Raw genomic sequence first — 13,429 nt, 5'->3', positions numbered from 1 at the left:
GGAGCCCGTATCACCCAACAGAATCAAGTTGTTGTTGTCAAGTGCCATCTGGTCCTCTTCGTCGCTGCTGCCAGAATCGGTCTGCTTACCAATTGCCTCTGCAGCTGAATTGTCGATGTCTGAAGTATCAGCAGGGATCACTGTCCCCATCGACTCCGACGAAGCAGAAGATGGAGGCATCGTCAAGATACCCGACGAAGGAGATCTTGTCACGGGCGCCGGACTTGGCGTCGACGAGCTCGATGAACCTGACTCGTATTCGTCGGAGGAAATTTGGTCCGTCTGAGAAACGTCGTTTCCTTCGTCGGAGGCTTCAGTCGAGTCCGTCGTTACCGCAGGAGCTCTAGTCACAGGTGCGGGACTCGGCGTACTGTCATCGGAAGACTCGGAAGAATCGGATGAGGCCGCATCTGTACCAGGCTCGGACGAGTCAGTTGATCCCGACGAAGCTGCTGTACCTGAGCTTGACGAAGACGTCACCGGTGCTGAAGTCGACGGAGCTGAAGTCGTCTTCGGCGCATTTGTCACCGGAGGGGGGCTCCATGTCGTATCAGAAGACTCCGACGAGCTAGCCGAAGCGGAGGCTGCCGTTGCTGATCCAGATGATGAATCCTCGGAGCTTGTTTGCGATGTCGATGAGGTACTTGACGAAGGTGTCGCAGTTGTCGGAATGGTCGTCGGGGCCTCTGTCTGTGGAGTACTCGTCACTGGGGGCGGACTAAATGTCGTGTCGTCTGAAGAAGATGAGGCGGACTCCACCGATTCAGAAGATGACGAGCTTGGCAAGGTGGAAAACCCTGATGACGACGCGGAACTATCAGACCCTGAGGAATCGGACGGGGTTGGACTAGTCGTCGTGGGTTCACGTGGAATGGGCGACGGGCTCCATGGCGTTGGCTCCGGAGTCGGAGCTGATGTTGCTGGCACTGGAAGTGCAGTGGTCGCTACTGGCGCGATGGGTTCCTCATCTAAACCCGACGTTGACATCGACGTAGGAGCCTCCGTTGTAGGTGTCCAGGTCGTAGGAGAGTCCGTTGGAACTTGTGTCGGCATTTGAGCGTTCGCAATTGAGCCCGAATCCGATGTTTCAGGGGTTTCCGTCGTCGGGGTCGACGTCGGCACATCGGTCGGGGCTTCGGTCCCCACAGGCGCATTAGAACTCGAATCCGCAGATGGCGCTGTCGTTGGGAGTCGCGTGGGAGCCTCCGTGGTAGGAATCCAAGTAGCAGGGGCTTCCGTCAGAATATCATCCGTGTTCGAACCAGAACTACTTGCCACCGGCTCTGCAGGAGTTACCGTGCCGGGCGTCCATGTTGGCGCATTGGTATTCGAACCTGAAGATGGTACTGTCGTAGGGAGTTCCGTAGGAGCCTCCGTCGTAGGAGTCCAAGTAGCAGGAGCTTCCGTTGGGCCTTCAGTCCGCTCGGGAGCGTTCGCATTCGATCCAGCCACCGACGTCTCCGTCGTAGGGGGTAAAGTCGGAGCAAAGGGAGTTGTAGCAGGAGCTTCAGTCTGAACATCATCGGTGTTCGAACCAGACCTTGATAAGCTCGTCGCCGGTTCCGCAGGGGTTACTGTGCCTGGCGTCCATGTCATCGGGTCCTCAGTAGGAATCAACGGGGTTTTAGTAATGGGATCAACTCCAAAATGAGACGAGGGCGCATCCGTAGAAGGACTCCAAGTGCTTGCCGATTCCGTTGGTGTCCACACCGGCGCGTCCGTGGTCGATCCAGTGCTCGGTCCCGTGCTCGACCCGGTAGTCGGGGCCTCAGTCGGCGCGTTCGTCTGCGCCGGAGTGCCCGCGCCAGACTCGGAGCTCGACTCCGTGCTCGACTCAGCGCTCGAGTCCGTGGTCGATCCAGTGCTCGGTCCCTCGCTAGAGCCAGAGGCCGACGCCGTAGGAGGCTGCGTTGGTGTCCACACCGGCGCGTCCGTGGTCGATCCAGTGCTCGGTCCCGTGCTCGACCCGGTAGTCGGGGCCTCAGTCGGCGCGTTCGTCTGCGCCGGAGTGCCCGCGCCAGACTCGGAGCTCGACTCCGTGCTCGACTCAGCGCTCGAGTCCGTGGTCGATCCAGTGCTCGGTCCCTCGCTAGAGCCAGAGGCCGACGCCGTAGGAGGCTGCGTTGGTGTCCACACCGGCGCGTCCGTGGTCGATCCAGTGCTCGGTCCCGTGCTCGACCCGGTAGTCGGGGCCTCAGTCGGCGCGTTCGTCTGCGCCGGAGTGCCCGCGCCAGACTCGGAGCTCGACTCCGTGCTCGACTCAGCGCTCGAGTCCGTGGTCGATCCAGTGCTCGGTCCCTCGCTAGAGCCAGAGGCCGACGCCGTAGGAGGCTGCGTTGGTGTCCACACCGGCGCGTCCGTGGTCGATCCAGTGCTCGGTCCCGTGCTCGACCCGGTAGTCGGGGCCTCAGTCGGCGCGTTCGTCTGCGCCGGAGTGCCCGCGCCAGACTCGGAGCTCGACTCCGTGCTCGACTCAGCGCTCGAGTCCGTGGTCGATCCAGTGCTCGGTCCCTCGCTAGAGCCAGAGGCCGACGCCGTAGGAGGCTGCGTTGGTGTCCACACCGGCGCGTCCGTGGTCGATCCAGTGCTCGGTCCCGTGCTCGACCCGGTAGTCGGGGCCTCAGTCGGCGCGTTCGTCTGCGCCGGAGTGCCCGCGCCAGACTCGGAGCTCGACTCCGTGCTTGACTCAGCGCTCGAGTCCGTGGTCGATCCAGTGCTCGGTCCCTCGCTAGAGCCAGAGGCCGACGCCGTAGGAGGCTGCGTTGGTGTCCACACCGGCGCGTCCGTGGTCGATCCAGTGCTCGGTCCCGTGCTCGACCCGGTAGTCGGGGCCTCAGTCGGCGCGTTCGTCTGCGCCGGAGTGCCCGCGCCAGACTCGGAGCTCGACTCCGTGCTCGACTCAGCGCTCGAGTCCGTGGTCGATCCAGTGCTCGGTCCCTCGCTAGAGCCAGAGGCCGACGCCGTAGGAGGCTGCGTTGGTGTCCACACCGGCGCGTCCGTGGTCGATCCAGTGCTCGGTCCCGTGCTCGACCCGGTAGTCGGGGCCTCAGTCGGCGCGTTCGTCTGCGCCGGAGTGCCCGCGCCAGACTCGGAGCTCGACTCCGTGCTCGACTCAGCGCTCGAGTCCGTGGTCGATCCAGTGCTCGGTCCCTCGCTAGAGCCAGAGGCCGACGCCGTAGGAGGCTGCGTTGGTGTCCACACCGGCGCGTCCGTGGTCGATCCAGTGCTCGGTCCCGTGCTCGACCCGGTAGTCGGGGCCTCAGTCGGCGCGTTCGTCTGCGCCGGAGTGCCCGCGCCAGACTCGGAGCTCGACTCCGTGCTCGACTCAGCGCTCGAGTCCGTGGTCGATCCAGTGCTCGGTCCCGTGCTCGACCCGGTAGTCGGGGCCTCAGTCGGCGCGTTCGTCTGCGCCGGAGTGCCCGCGCCAGACTCGGAGCTCGACTCCGTGCTCGACTCAGCGCTCGAGTCCGTGGTCGATCCAGTGCTCGGTCCCTCGCTAGAGCCAGAGGCCGACGCCGTAGGAGGCTGCGTTGGTGTCCACACCGGCGCGTCCGTGGTCGATCCAGTGCTCGGTCCCGTGCTCGACCCGGTAGTCGGGGCCTCAGTCGGCGCGTTCGTCTGCGCCGGAGCGCCCGCGCCAGACTCGGAGCTCGACTCCGTGCTCGACTCAGCGCTCGAGTCCGTGGTCGATCCAGTGCTCGGTCCCTCGCTAGAGCCAGAGGCCGACGCCGTAGGAGGCTGCGTTGGTGTCCACACCGGCGCGTCCGTGGTCGATCCAGTGCTCGGTCCCGTGCTCGACCCGGTAGTCGGGGCCTCAGTCGGCGCGTTCGTCTGCGCCGGAGTGCCCGCGCCAGACTCGGAGCTCGACTCCGTGCTTGACTCAGCGCTCGAGTCCGTGGTCGATCCAGTGCTCGGTCCCTCGCTAGAGCCAGAGGCCGACGCCGTAGGAGGCTGCGTTGGTGTCCACACCGGCGCGTCCGTGGTCGATCCAGTGCTCGGTCCCGTGCTCGACCCGGTAGTCGGGGCCTCAGTCGGCGCGTTCGTCTGCGCCGGAGCGCCCGCGCCAGACTCGGAGTTCGACTCCGTACTCGACTCAGCGCTCGAGTCCGTGGTCGATCCAGTGCTCGGTCCCTCGCTAGAGCCAGAGGCCGACGCCGTAGGAGGCTGCGTTGGTGTCCACACCGGCGCGTCCGTGGTCGATCCAGTGCTCGGTCCCGTGCTCGACCCGGTAGTCGGGGCCTCAGTCGGCGCGTTCGTCTGCGCCGGAGTGCCCGCGCCAGACTCGGAGCTCGACTCCGTACTCGACTCAGCGCTCGAGTCCGTGATCGATCCAGTGCTCGGTCCCTCGCTAGAGCCAGAGGCCGACGATGTAGGAGGTTCCATCGTCGTTTGTTCTTGAACTCCAGACGATGATCTTGATTCTGAGTCTAGAGGTGAAAGTGTCCTTGTAATTCCAAGCGAGGAAGACCCCGTACTTGATCCCGAAGAGGACGAGCCCGTTCCTGGCACAGGCGTGTTCCCCCATGGCGTCGCCGTCGTGCTCTCCGGTGTACGCGTCGTCGAGCTCGGCGTGTAGCTAGAGCCAGAGCTGGAGCTAGAGCTCGATTCCTTGCTCGAACCCGAAGAGGACGAGCCGGAAGAGGACGAGCCCGTTCCTGGCACAGGCGTGTTCCCCCATGGCGTCGCCGTCGTGCTCTCCGGTGTACGCGTCGTCGAGCTCGGCGTGTAGCTAGAGCCAGAGCTGGAGCTAGAGCTCGATTCCTTGCTCGAACCCGAAGAGGACGAGCCGGAAGAGGACGAGCCCGTTCCTGGCACAGGCGTGTTCCCCCATGGCGTCGCCGTCGTGCTCTCCGGTGTACGCGTCGTCGAGCTCGGCGTGTAGCTAGAGCCAGAGCTGGAGCTAGAGCTCGATTCCTTGCTCGAACCCGAAGAGGACGAGCCGGAAGAGGACGAGCCCGTTCCTGGCACAGGCGTGTTCCCCCATGGCGTCGCCGTCGTGCTCTCCGGTGTACGCGTCGTCGAGCTCGGCGTGTAGCTAGAGCCAGAGCTGGAGCTAGAGCTCGATTCCTTGCTCGAACCCGAAGAGGACGAGCCGGAAGAGGACGAGCCCGTTCCTGGCACAGGCGTGTTCCCCCATGGCGTCGCCGTCGTGCTCTCCGGTGTACGCGTCGTCGAGCTCGGCGTGTAGCTAGAGCCAGAGCTGGAGCTAGAGCTCGATTCCTTGCTCGAACCCGAAGAGGACGAGCCGGAAGAGGACGAGCCCGTTCCTGGCACAGGCGTGTTCCCCCATGGCGTCGCCGTCGTGCTCTCCGGTGTACGCGTCGTCGAGCTCGGCGTGTAGCTAGAGCCAGAGCTGGAGCTAGAGCTCGATTCCTTGCTCGAACCCGAAGAGGACGAGCCGGAAGAGGACGAGCCCGTTCCTGGCACAGGCGTGTTCCCCCATGGCGTCGCCGTCGTGCTCTCCGGTGTACGCGTCGTCGAGCTCGGCGTGTAGCTAGAGCCAGAGCTGGAGCTAGAGCTCGATTCCTTGCTCGAACCCGAAGAGGACGAGCCGGAAGAGGACGAGCCCGTTCCTGGCACAGGCATGTTCCCCCATGGCGTCGCCGTCGTGCTCTCCGGCGTGCGAGTCGTCGAGATCGGCGTGTTCGTCGTGCTCTCTGGCGTTTGCGTCGTTGGGCTGTGCGTGTCGGTTGCCCCTGTACCTGTATTAGATCCGAATGCGCTACTTTTTGTGCTGGTATTCTCTGACGTTGTCGTTGCTGGCGCGGTTGTCGCTGGCGCTGTTGTAGCTGGGTCTGTCGTTGCTGGTGTTGTTGTTGCTGGCGAGTCTGTGGTTGAACTGCTATCATGCGTTGTCGATCCTGTCTGCGCGTTCGGCGCGGGCGTCCACTCGGGTGGTTTAGTCTCCGGCGTCTTGGTTGTCGTGCTGGGCGTTGACGTGGGCGTCGAAGTGGAGCTGGCCGAATCTGACTTACTACTGGAACTAGAGTCGGCGCCGACGCTGTCGTCGGTGCCGCCGCTATCGCTGGAGGCGAGACGGACGCTCGCCTCGAGTTGCCTGGAGTCCACGACCTGCAGCGCTGTCGCTAGTCCCGTCGAGCAGAGCGCGATGGCGAGCGCGACGACCACTGCGAGGCCGGTCGCGCGTCTCCTTGCGTTCCATCTCCGCCTTCGCTCCATGCTGTGGAAAATAAGTTACCCTAGTGGCCTGCTGCTAGTAAATATGCTCCTCCCCCGCCTGCCTTCCTGCCTGCCTGCCGCGCTGCTTCGCTTCCCCTCGCTGTCTCTGAGCCTGTGAATACCCTGTCGTGTGCCTGCTTCTGGATGCCTGTGGTGCGTCCTCGCGCGCGCTTTTCGCTTGTGCGACGCGGGGCGGGGCCTGCCTCTCGACGGCACGAACGATAGGAAGCTCGCGCGCCTCCGCCGTTACGGTACGTACAGAACGCTGAGGCCGCGGAAGGGAAATGCAGGGCGCGAGGTGCCGTCCGCTCTCGTGGGGTGGTGTCGGAGGCGCGATAGCGATGGACTGGCCCTTCCGGCTGCAACATTTGCTCCGCCTCTACAGACTCGGCTGTTACCAGCACGATGGGAACCAGCATCTGGTTTGGTAATATAGTCAGGGATTGACAGTAGCACGATTTTCTTCTGAATTACTTACTATAGCCATATACTAGTAGAAAACAATAGTATACTATTGTAGTAGTATCGTCGAGTCTAGGATCTCGACTACTACAGTACTATTGATGCATAATATTTTAGTACTTCCTAGTAATTTCGATGATCGATCTCTACATCTCTGTCGCTGCACGCTACACACAGTTGGATTCTTCGGGCAAAAACTCTTCGTTTGCAAACATGAGGTGCTGGTTCTTATTCAAAGTTAAACCATCCAGTTGAGAAGCATTGGTCGATTCCTGAAGCCACTTTAGACCCGTCCAATTGATACATATTATGCAGTTGCCGCTCTAAGTGGCTCCCCATATAAGCTGTGTAACATGGGGATCATTCCATCGAAGGGGAAATTAAGCTCACGCCACCAAAGCAATCTTGACCACTTCAGGGGATCGGGGTTTGCTGTATGCGGGACTGACACGAGCAAAGCCAGTGTAACAATGTCGTGTACGACGGTTGGATCAGTGGCCCTGCACGTCGTAAATCTCCATCTGTACTAAATGGGAATGTGGCCAAACCTCATTTGGGAGCCGGAATATTGACACACGCCGCTTAATTTCTTCAAGTGCGTGACAGTAGTCAGCATTAACTAGGGCTTCGCGAAGGCTGGGATAGGTGCATGATAACATTGGTTAGAATCATGAAAGTCACTTCATCGGGTGCGCTTACTCGTCGATTGTGCGTAGCCGGAGTCCCTAATTGAAAAGTAAGCCTGAGCACGATTTTGCTCGCATGAGAAGACATAGGTCAAATTATCAAAAGGTACCTCGATAATGTACGCGCCATGGGCATCTCCTGCAGCATCTGCCCGGAGCGCGAGCGATTCACAATTGAGAATCGCTGAGAATCCCAAATGAAAAACCGGTCGCCAGCCTCCATCATTCTCGTCAGTCAACATCAAGCTGACCTTAAAACTACCGATTCATCACCAGTTCCGATGGGGGGACAGCGGACAGCGCCCGGCCAAAGGAGTAGTTAATGCAGTTCTATTAGCCGGCTCCTCGTTCCAAAATACTAGCTACTATAGTATTTTGAGCATCATTTTAATATTGGTATCAGCGGGATAGTACGTTAAAACAAACTACTGTCAATCCCTGCTTATAGTACTGCTAAGTGGTTAGTAGTAGTAGTACAGATGCAATGCTTTAGCTAATTTGCTACCATGTCCATACAGTCTTCAAGCTGTTTACACGGAAGTTGGGGTGTAGAGCGATCGCGATCGCCTCCGGCCACTGCAGTGCAGTGGTGCAGTCTGCACGTCGTCGGCGAGCTCGGGGTTCCTGCTGCTTGTCAGCGCGGCCGCTGACATCCTCCAGCTTTCTTTCGCTATTGCGGTCGGTGTTCAATGGTGGGGTCGGAAAAGTAGCTCACTGAAAGCCGTGCTTGACTTGAAACGCTTTACTAGTCAGCGCTATTCGGTTTGCTGGCACTTTGGTATCCATCAGAAGGACGAGGTGCCTTGGTGACCTGGTGAAACGATCCAGGGTGGACTGTCCCCCTTGACTTGCTTGTGAGCAACGGGCTACGTTGGCACCGCCAAGTTGCATTGTAGGGACTCCCTACTACATGTAGGGAGCATGCGCGTTCCAACTCAAAACTATTATCAGTCTTTATAGTAGACCTCAAAAATCAAAATGCCAAAAGAACTCCCTGTTTGCCACTAGCTACATCGGGGCTCTCGCAAAGACTACTGACCGGGTAGCTCCGTCGCTGCCCTTAGAAGCGAGACATCTGCTGCTTGAACTGGGCCTCCGAGGCGAACGACGGCTCCAGCGGGTGCTGCCCGTACGACGACGAAGAGCTCTGGTAGGACGGCTGCATCGAGTTGCCCGCCGAGTTCGCAGACAGCGTCAGCGTGCAGCCGTTGACCGACTGGTTGAGCCTGCTATCGTTGGGCCCGGCCGCAGTGAACTGGCTGGCCCAGAGGTCCGACTCCGTGTCCGTCTGCGGGTCGTACTTGATCACCGAGTTGCTGCGGCGCGAATCGTTGTTCGAGCGCACCATCCACGCGCGGATGTACGTGCTGAAGACGATGAGCTGGCGCACGAACCAGACCAGGATCACGATCGAGTTGATGCCAATGTACGCCTGGGCCACGCGGGTGCGCGCGGTGGCCGACATCGTGTTCGAGTTGAGGAACGCGAACGCCAGGCCAAAGTTCAGGATCTTGAGCAGCCCCAGCACGTAGGTGATGCGGAGCACCAACTGGTCCGCAAACGGCGACATCACGAACACGCACGCGAGGTACAGCGCCTGGATGCCCATGACCACGATGAGCTGCGTCGGGTCACCGGACATGCAGCCCACGAGGACGCCCGTCGTGATCTGCACAACCACGTCGATCACGAAGAACATGCGGCTGCGGTACGTGTACTCACAGTAAAGCGATCCCCAGGTGGCCAGGTTCTCGAACTGCTCCAGCTCGTTCTTCGTCTTGTGCATAATCACACGTCCGGCAACAGCTAGCACGCCAAAGCAAACCAGCACCAGCGCAATGACAGCCACCACCAGCGAGTCGGCCACTGTCGAGGACTGAACCTCCATGGAAATCTCGAACGACGCCAGCATACTCAGCGGGTAAAGCGCAAAGTACCACACCAGAACGCACAGTCCGAGGGTGCGGATGGAGACGCTACGAAGACGGTGCACGCCGGACGTGTAGCTGCTCAGGTCCGAGTTCTCGTCCAGCGCGTGCTCAGCCTTGCGCTTGGCCAACACAGCCAGCACGAGGAAGACAATCACCAGGATACCCATGATTATAGCGAAACCGGTCGCGCCGTGGTTGAGAATGCTCTCCTCCGAAATTCCAATGCGGTCAGCGTACGAGACGACACCGCCCAGCACAATCGTCTCGAGGCGACGAGCCACGGTGGAGTCGCTGGAAGTGTCCTGGATCAAGAAGTTGCTCCACGCGAAAGAGTCCGTGTAATCCCACAGGAAGTACGGCGTTTTGAGAACCGTGAGTTCCGACGTGGCCTGCATTTGCTGCAAGTAGCCCACGTAAAAGAGGAACTCCCACGTGTTGGGGCTCCACGCAGGGTTGACCCACACAAGGTTGGCATCCAGAGAAACGAAGTGGAAGAACAACAGCAGCGCCACCGAGATGCCAGCGAACGCGACGGAGGAGTAACGCAGGAACTCGTGGAAGGTTGCGGCCGACGCCGACAGCACGTCGCTGTCCTCCGTGTCCACGTACGTGTTCCGGCCTCCAATCACGTTGGCATTCGTGGTAGCCGCATCGCCAGACGTGCCCGTCTTCCCTCGGACGTACTTCACTAGGTCCTCCGAACCACTTGTGCCAGTTTCACCCGCAATGTTCAGCACGACCGGCTTTTCAGTCTCGGTAGTGTCTTCGGGAATGGCGAAAGGGTCCGACGAACCGCTCTTGGCCGTGATCGGCGTTGCCGACGCGTTATACATGATGACATCCGATTGAGTCTGGTCCTTTTGAGCCGAGGCGTCCTGCTCGTCCTCACTGCCCGAGTTCGTTTCGATAGCAATGGGCGACTTGGTGGCGGTAGGCGTCTTCGTCACCGGCTCGGGGGACTCGGTAGTCTCGTCGCCTGGCGTCTTCGTCACGGGAGGGGGCGACTCGGTGAAGTCATCAGTCGACGAACCGGAGGATTCATCAGGCGTCTTGGTCGACGGAGTCTCAGTTGCCGGGGTTCCCGTGGAAGGCGTCTCGGTGCCGGGCGTTTCAGTACCAGGCGTCTCGGTGCCAGGCGTCTCTGTACCGGGCGTCTCGGTGCCGGGCGTCTCGGTGCCGGGCGTTTCGGTGCCGGGCGTCTCAGTGCCGGGCGTCTCGGTGCCGGGCGTGAGAGTCACGGGAGTCTCCGTACCTGGGATTAAAGTCTCCGGCAAATCCGTGGATGGGAGCAGAGTGGCGGGCAAATCCGTCGAGCTCGGGGTATCGGTACTACTCGGGGCATCCGTGGTAGTCGGAATCAACGTTGAAATGTCCGGCAAGATCGTCTCGGTCGGTGTCGTAGCACTCGGGGTGTCGGTACTACTTGGGGCGTCAGTGGTTGTCGGGATCAGCGTAGAAACGTCCGGCAAAATAGTTGCCGGCGTGGTCGTGGCGGAAGGACTTGTCGTCACTGACGGATCGGTCGTAGGAGCAGGCGTGAGCAGGTCCGTGACCGGATCCAGCACCGACGTGGCAGTCGGGGTCGTTGCCGATGGGGCAGTCGTGTCCGTGGGGGCATCCGTCGCAGGTGCCGTCGTCAGCAAGTCCGTAACAGGCGACAGAACGTTGGAGCCATCAGTCGTCGGGGCATCCGTCGTGGTAGACGTCGAGGGCGCCTCCGTGGCCGTAGCAGGTGCCGTCGTCAGCAAGTCCGTAACAGGCGACAGAACGTTGGAGCCATCAGTCGTCGGGGCATCCGTCGTGGTAGACGTCGAGGGCGCCTCCGTGGCCGTAGCAGGTGCCGTCGTCAGCAAGTCCGTAACAGGCGACAGAACGTTGGAGCCATCAGTCGTCGGGGCATCCGTCGTGGTAGACGTCGAGGGCGCCTCCGTAGCCACCGTGGAAGGAGCATCGGTAGTCGGGGCGGTCGTCAACAGATCAGTTACCGGCGACAACAGGCCCGAGTTCGAGCTCGTACTGGTTTCCGGGGCATCCGTCGCAGTAGACGTCGTCGGCGCATCCGTCGCTGGTGTGGAAGGCGCGTCCGTCGTCGGAGCAGTCGTCAAAAGGTTCGTCACTGGAGAAAGAAGCCCCGAGTCTGAGCTCGTGCTCGTCTCCGGTGCGTCCGTCGTAGTAGACGTCGACGGTGCCTCAGTGGCAGGCGTGGAAGGCGCCTCCGTGGCAGGGGCATCGGTAGTCGGAGCAGTCGTCAACAGGTTCGTCACGGGCGACAACAGACCCGAGTTTGAGCTAGTGCTCGTCTCCGGCGCGTTCGTTGCGGTAGGCGTCGAGGGTGCGTCAGTAGCCGGCGTGGAAGGCGCATCTGTAGTCGGGGCATCGGTAGTCGGGGCAGTCGTCAACAGGTTCGTCACAGGGGATAGGAGGCCCGGTGCATCCGTCTCCGGGGCCGAGGGAGCGTCAGTGGCCGGCGCGGACGGCGCATCGGTCGTCGGGGTGGAAGGCGCGTCCGTTGTTGGTGCATCCGTCGTCGGGGCGGTCGTCAATAGGTTGGTTACCGGTGACAACAGACCCGAGTTCGAGCTCGTGCTCGTCTCCGGTGCATCCGTCTCCGGTGCGTCCGTGGTAGCAGACGTCTCCGGAGCGTCAGTAGCCGGCGTGGAAGGCGCATCTGTAGTCGGGGCATCGGTAGTCGGGGCAGTCGTCAACAGGTTCGTCACAGGGGATAGGAGGCCCGGTGCATCTGTCTCCGGGGCCGAGGGAGCGTCAGTGGCCGGCGTGAACGGCGCATCGGTCGTCGGGGTGGAAGGCGCGTCCGTTGTTGGTGCATCCGTCGTCGGGGCGGTCGTCAATAGGTTGGTTACCGGTGACAACAGACCCGAGTTCGAGCTCGTGCTCGTCTCCGGTGCATCCGTCTCCGGTGCGTCCGTGGTAGCAGACGTCTCCGGAGCGTCAGTAGCCGGCGTGGAAGGCGCATCTGTAGTCGGGGCATCGGTAGTCGGGGCAGTCGTCAACAGGTTCGTCACAGGGGATAGGAGGCCCGGTGCATCTGTCTCCGGGGCCGAGGGAGCGTCAGTGGCCGGCGTGAACGGCGCATCGGTCGTCGGGGTGGAAGGCGCGTCCGTTGTTGGTGCATCCGTCGTCGGGGCGGTCGTCAATAGGTTGGTTACCGGTGACAACAGACCCGAGTTCGAGCTCGTGCTCGTCTCCGGTGCATCCGTCTCCGGTGCGTCCGTGGTAGCAGACGTCTCCGGAGCGTCAGTGGCCGGCGTAGACGGCGCATCCGTCGTCGGCGCGTCGGTTGTCGGCGCGGTCGTCGCTGCGGGGGCGTCCGTCGCCGGCGCAGGAGTCAAGAGGTTAGTGACAGGGGACAGGAGGCCCGAGTTCGAGCTCGTGCTGGTCGAGGGCGCGTCCGTGGTCGTGCTGGTCGCCGGCGCGTCCGTGGTCGTCGACGAGGTGGAGGGGGAGTCCGCCGCCGACGGCGACGAGTCGGAGGTGTCGGAGGGGGCCACGGTGGCCTCGTTCACGAGCGAGCCCAGGCCCAGGCCGGTGTCGAGGCCCAGCTGCAGGTTGCGCTGCGCCTCGGCGGCCGCCAGGGCCAGCGCCACGAGCGCCAGGCCGCGCACCGCGCGCACGTGGACCATGTCTGTCAGTCCTCGCAGCCGGTCAGTCAATCAAAGTGTACGTCGGCGCGGGGCGTCGAGCGTGGAGGAGAAGGAATGACGGGCTCGCGAGAGGGCGGCAAGGACGCGAAGGCGCAGCGTGTGTTTGCTCGCTTGATTGGCGTGGAGACGGGGCGTCGAAACTGACTTCCGGTACACTGTGCCAGTATTCGGTGCATAGAGGCCCAAGCCACCGAATTATTCGCGCCAGCAGCCGAGGAATCGCCGATCCCGGGCTCCGGCGCGGGTGGGGGGCAGGAGCGCGTTTCAGGCTGGGCTGGGCTGCCGAGGAGGAGGCCGCGGGGATGCAATGCCGCAGCCGTAGCAGTTGCCGCCGCTGCACTGCGGGCCGCTGTGGGCCAGCGCCGCGGGAGCGGCTTCGGGAAGCTGCTGGCACATCTTACAACGTCATGCTGCCCGCGAGGTGCAGCGAACGCCCCGCCCGCACTTGCCGATATTATAGACTGACCCGAAGGGGGATGCCGCCTAGGGCGCCTCTACTGAAGCGTGC

At 61.9% G+C, this 13,429-nt stretch overlaps 1 protein-coding gene across 1 annotated transcript; it reads right to left on the bottom strand.

Annotated features, from left to right (window-relative positions):
• Positions 1-8,388: 8,388 nt before the first annotated feature.
• On the bottom strand, positions 8,389-12,900 carry PHYSODRAFT_350087 (hypothetical protein; the record flags this gene model as incomplete). Its single annotated transcript, XM_009522149.1, has 2 exons — positions 8,389-12,504; positions 12,784-12,900. The coding sequence occupies 2 exons, from the start codon at positions 12,898-12,900 to the stop codon at positions 8,389-8,391; spliced, it is 4,233 nt and encodes a 1,410-aa protein (XP_009520444.1).
• Positions 12,901-13,429: the final 529 nt, after the last annotated feature.

The sequence above is a fragment of the Phytophthora sojae genome, assembly GCF_000149755.1.
Source record: "Phytophthora sojae unplaced genomic scaffold PHYSOscaffold_2, whole genome shotgun sequence".
Classification (NCBI taxonomy): Eukaryota; Oomycota; class Peronosporomycetes; order Peronosporales; family Peronosporaceae; genus Phytophthora; species Phytophthora sojae.
Note: the sequence above shows the minus strand (reverse complement) of the source record. Positions and strands in the feature narration are given on the sequence as shown.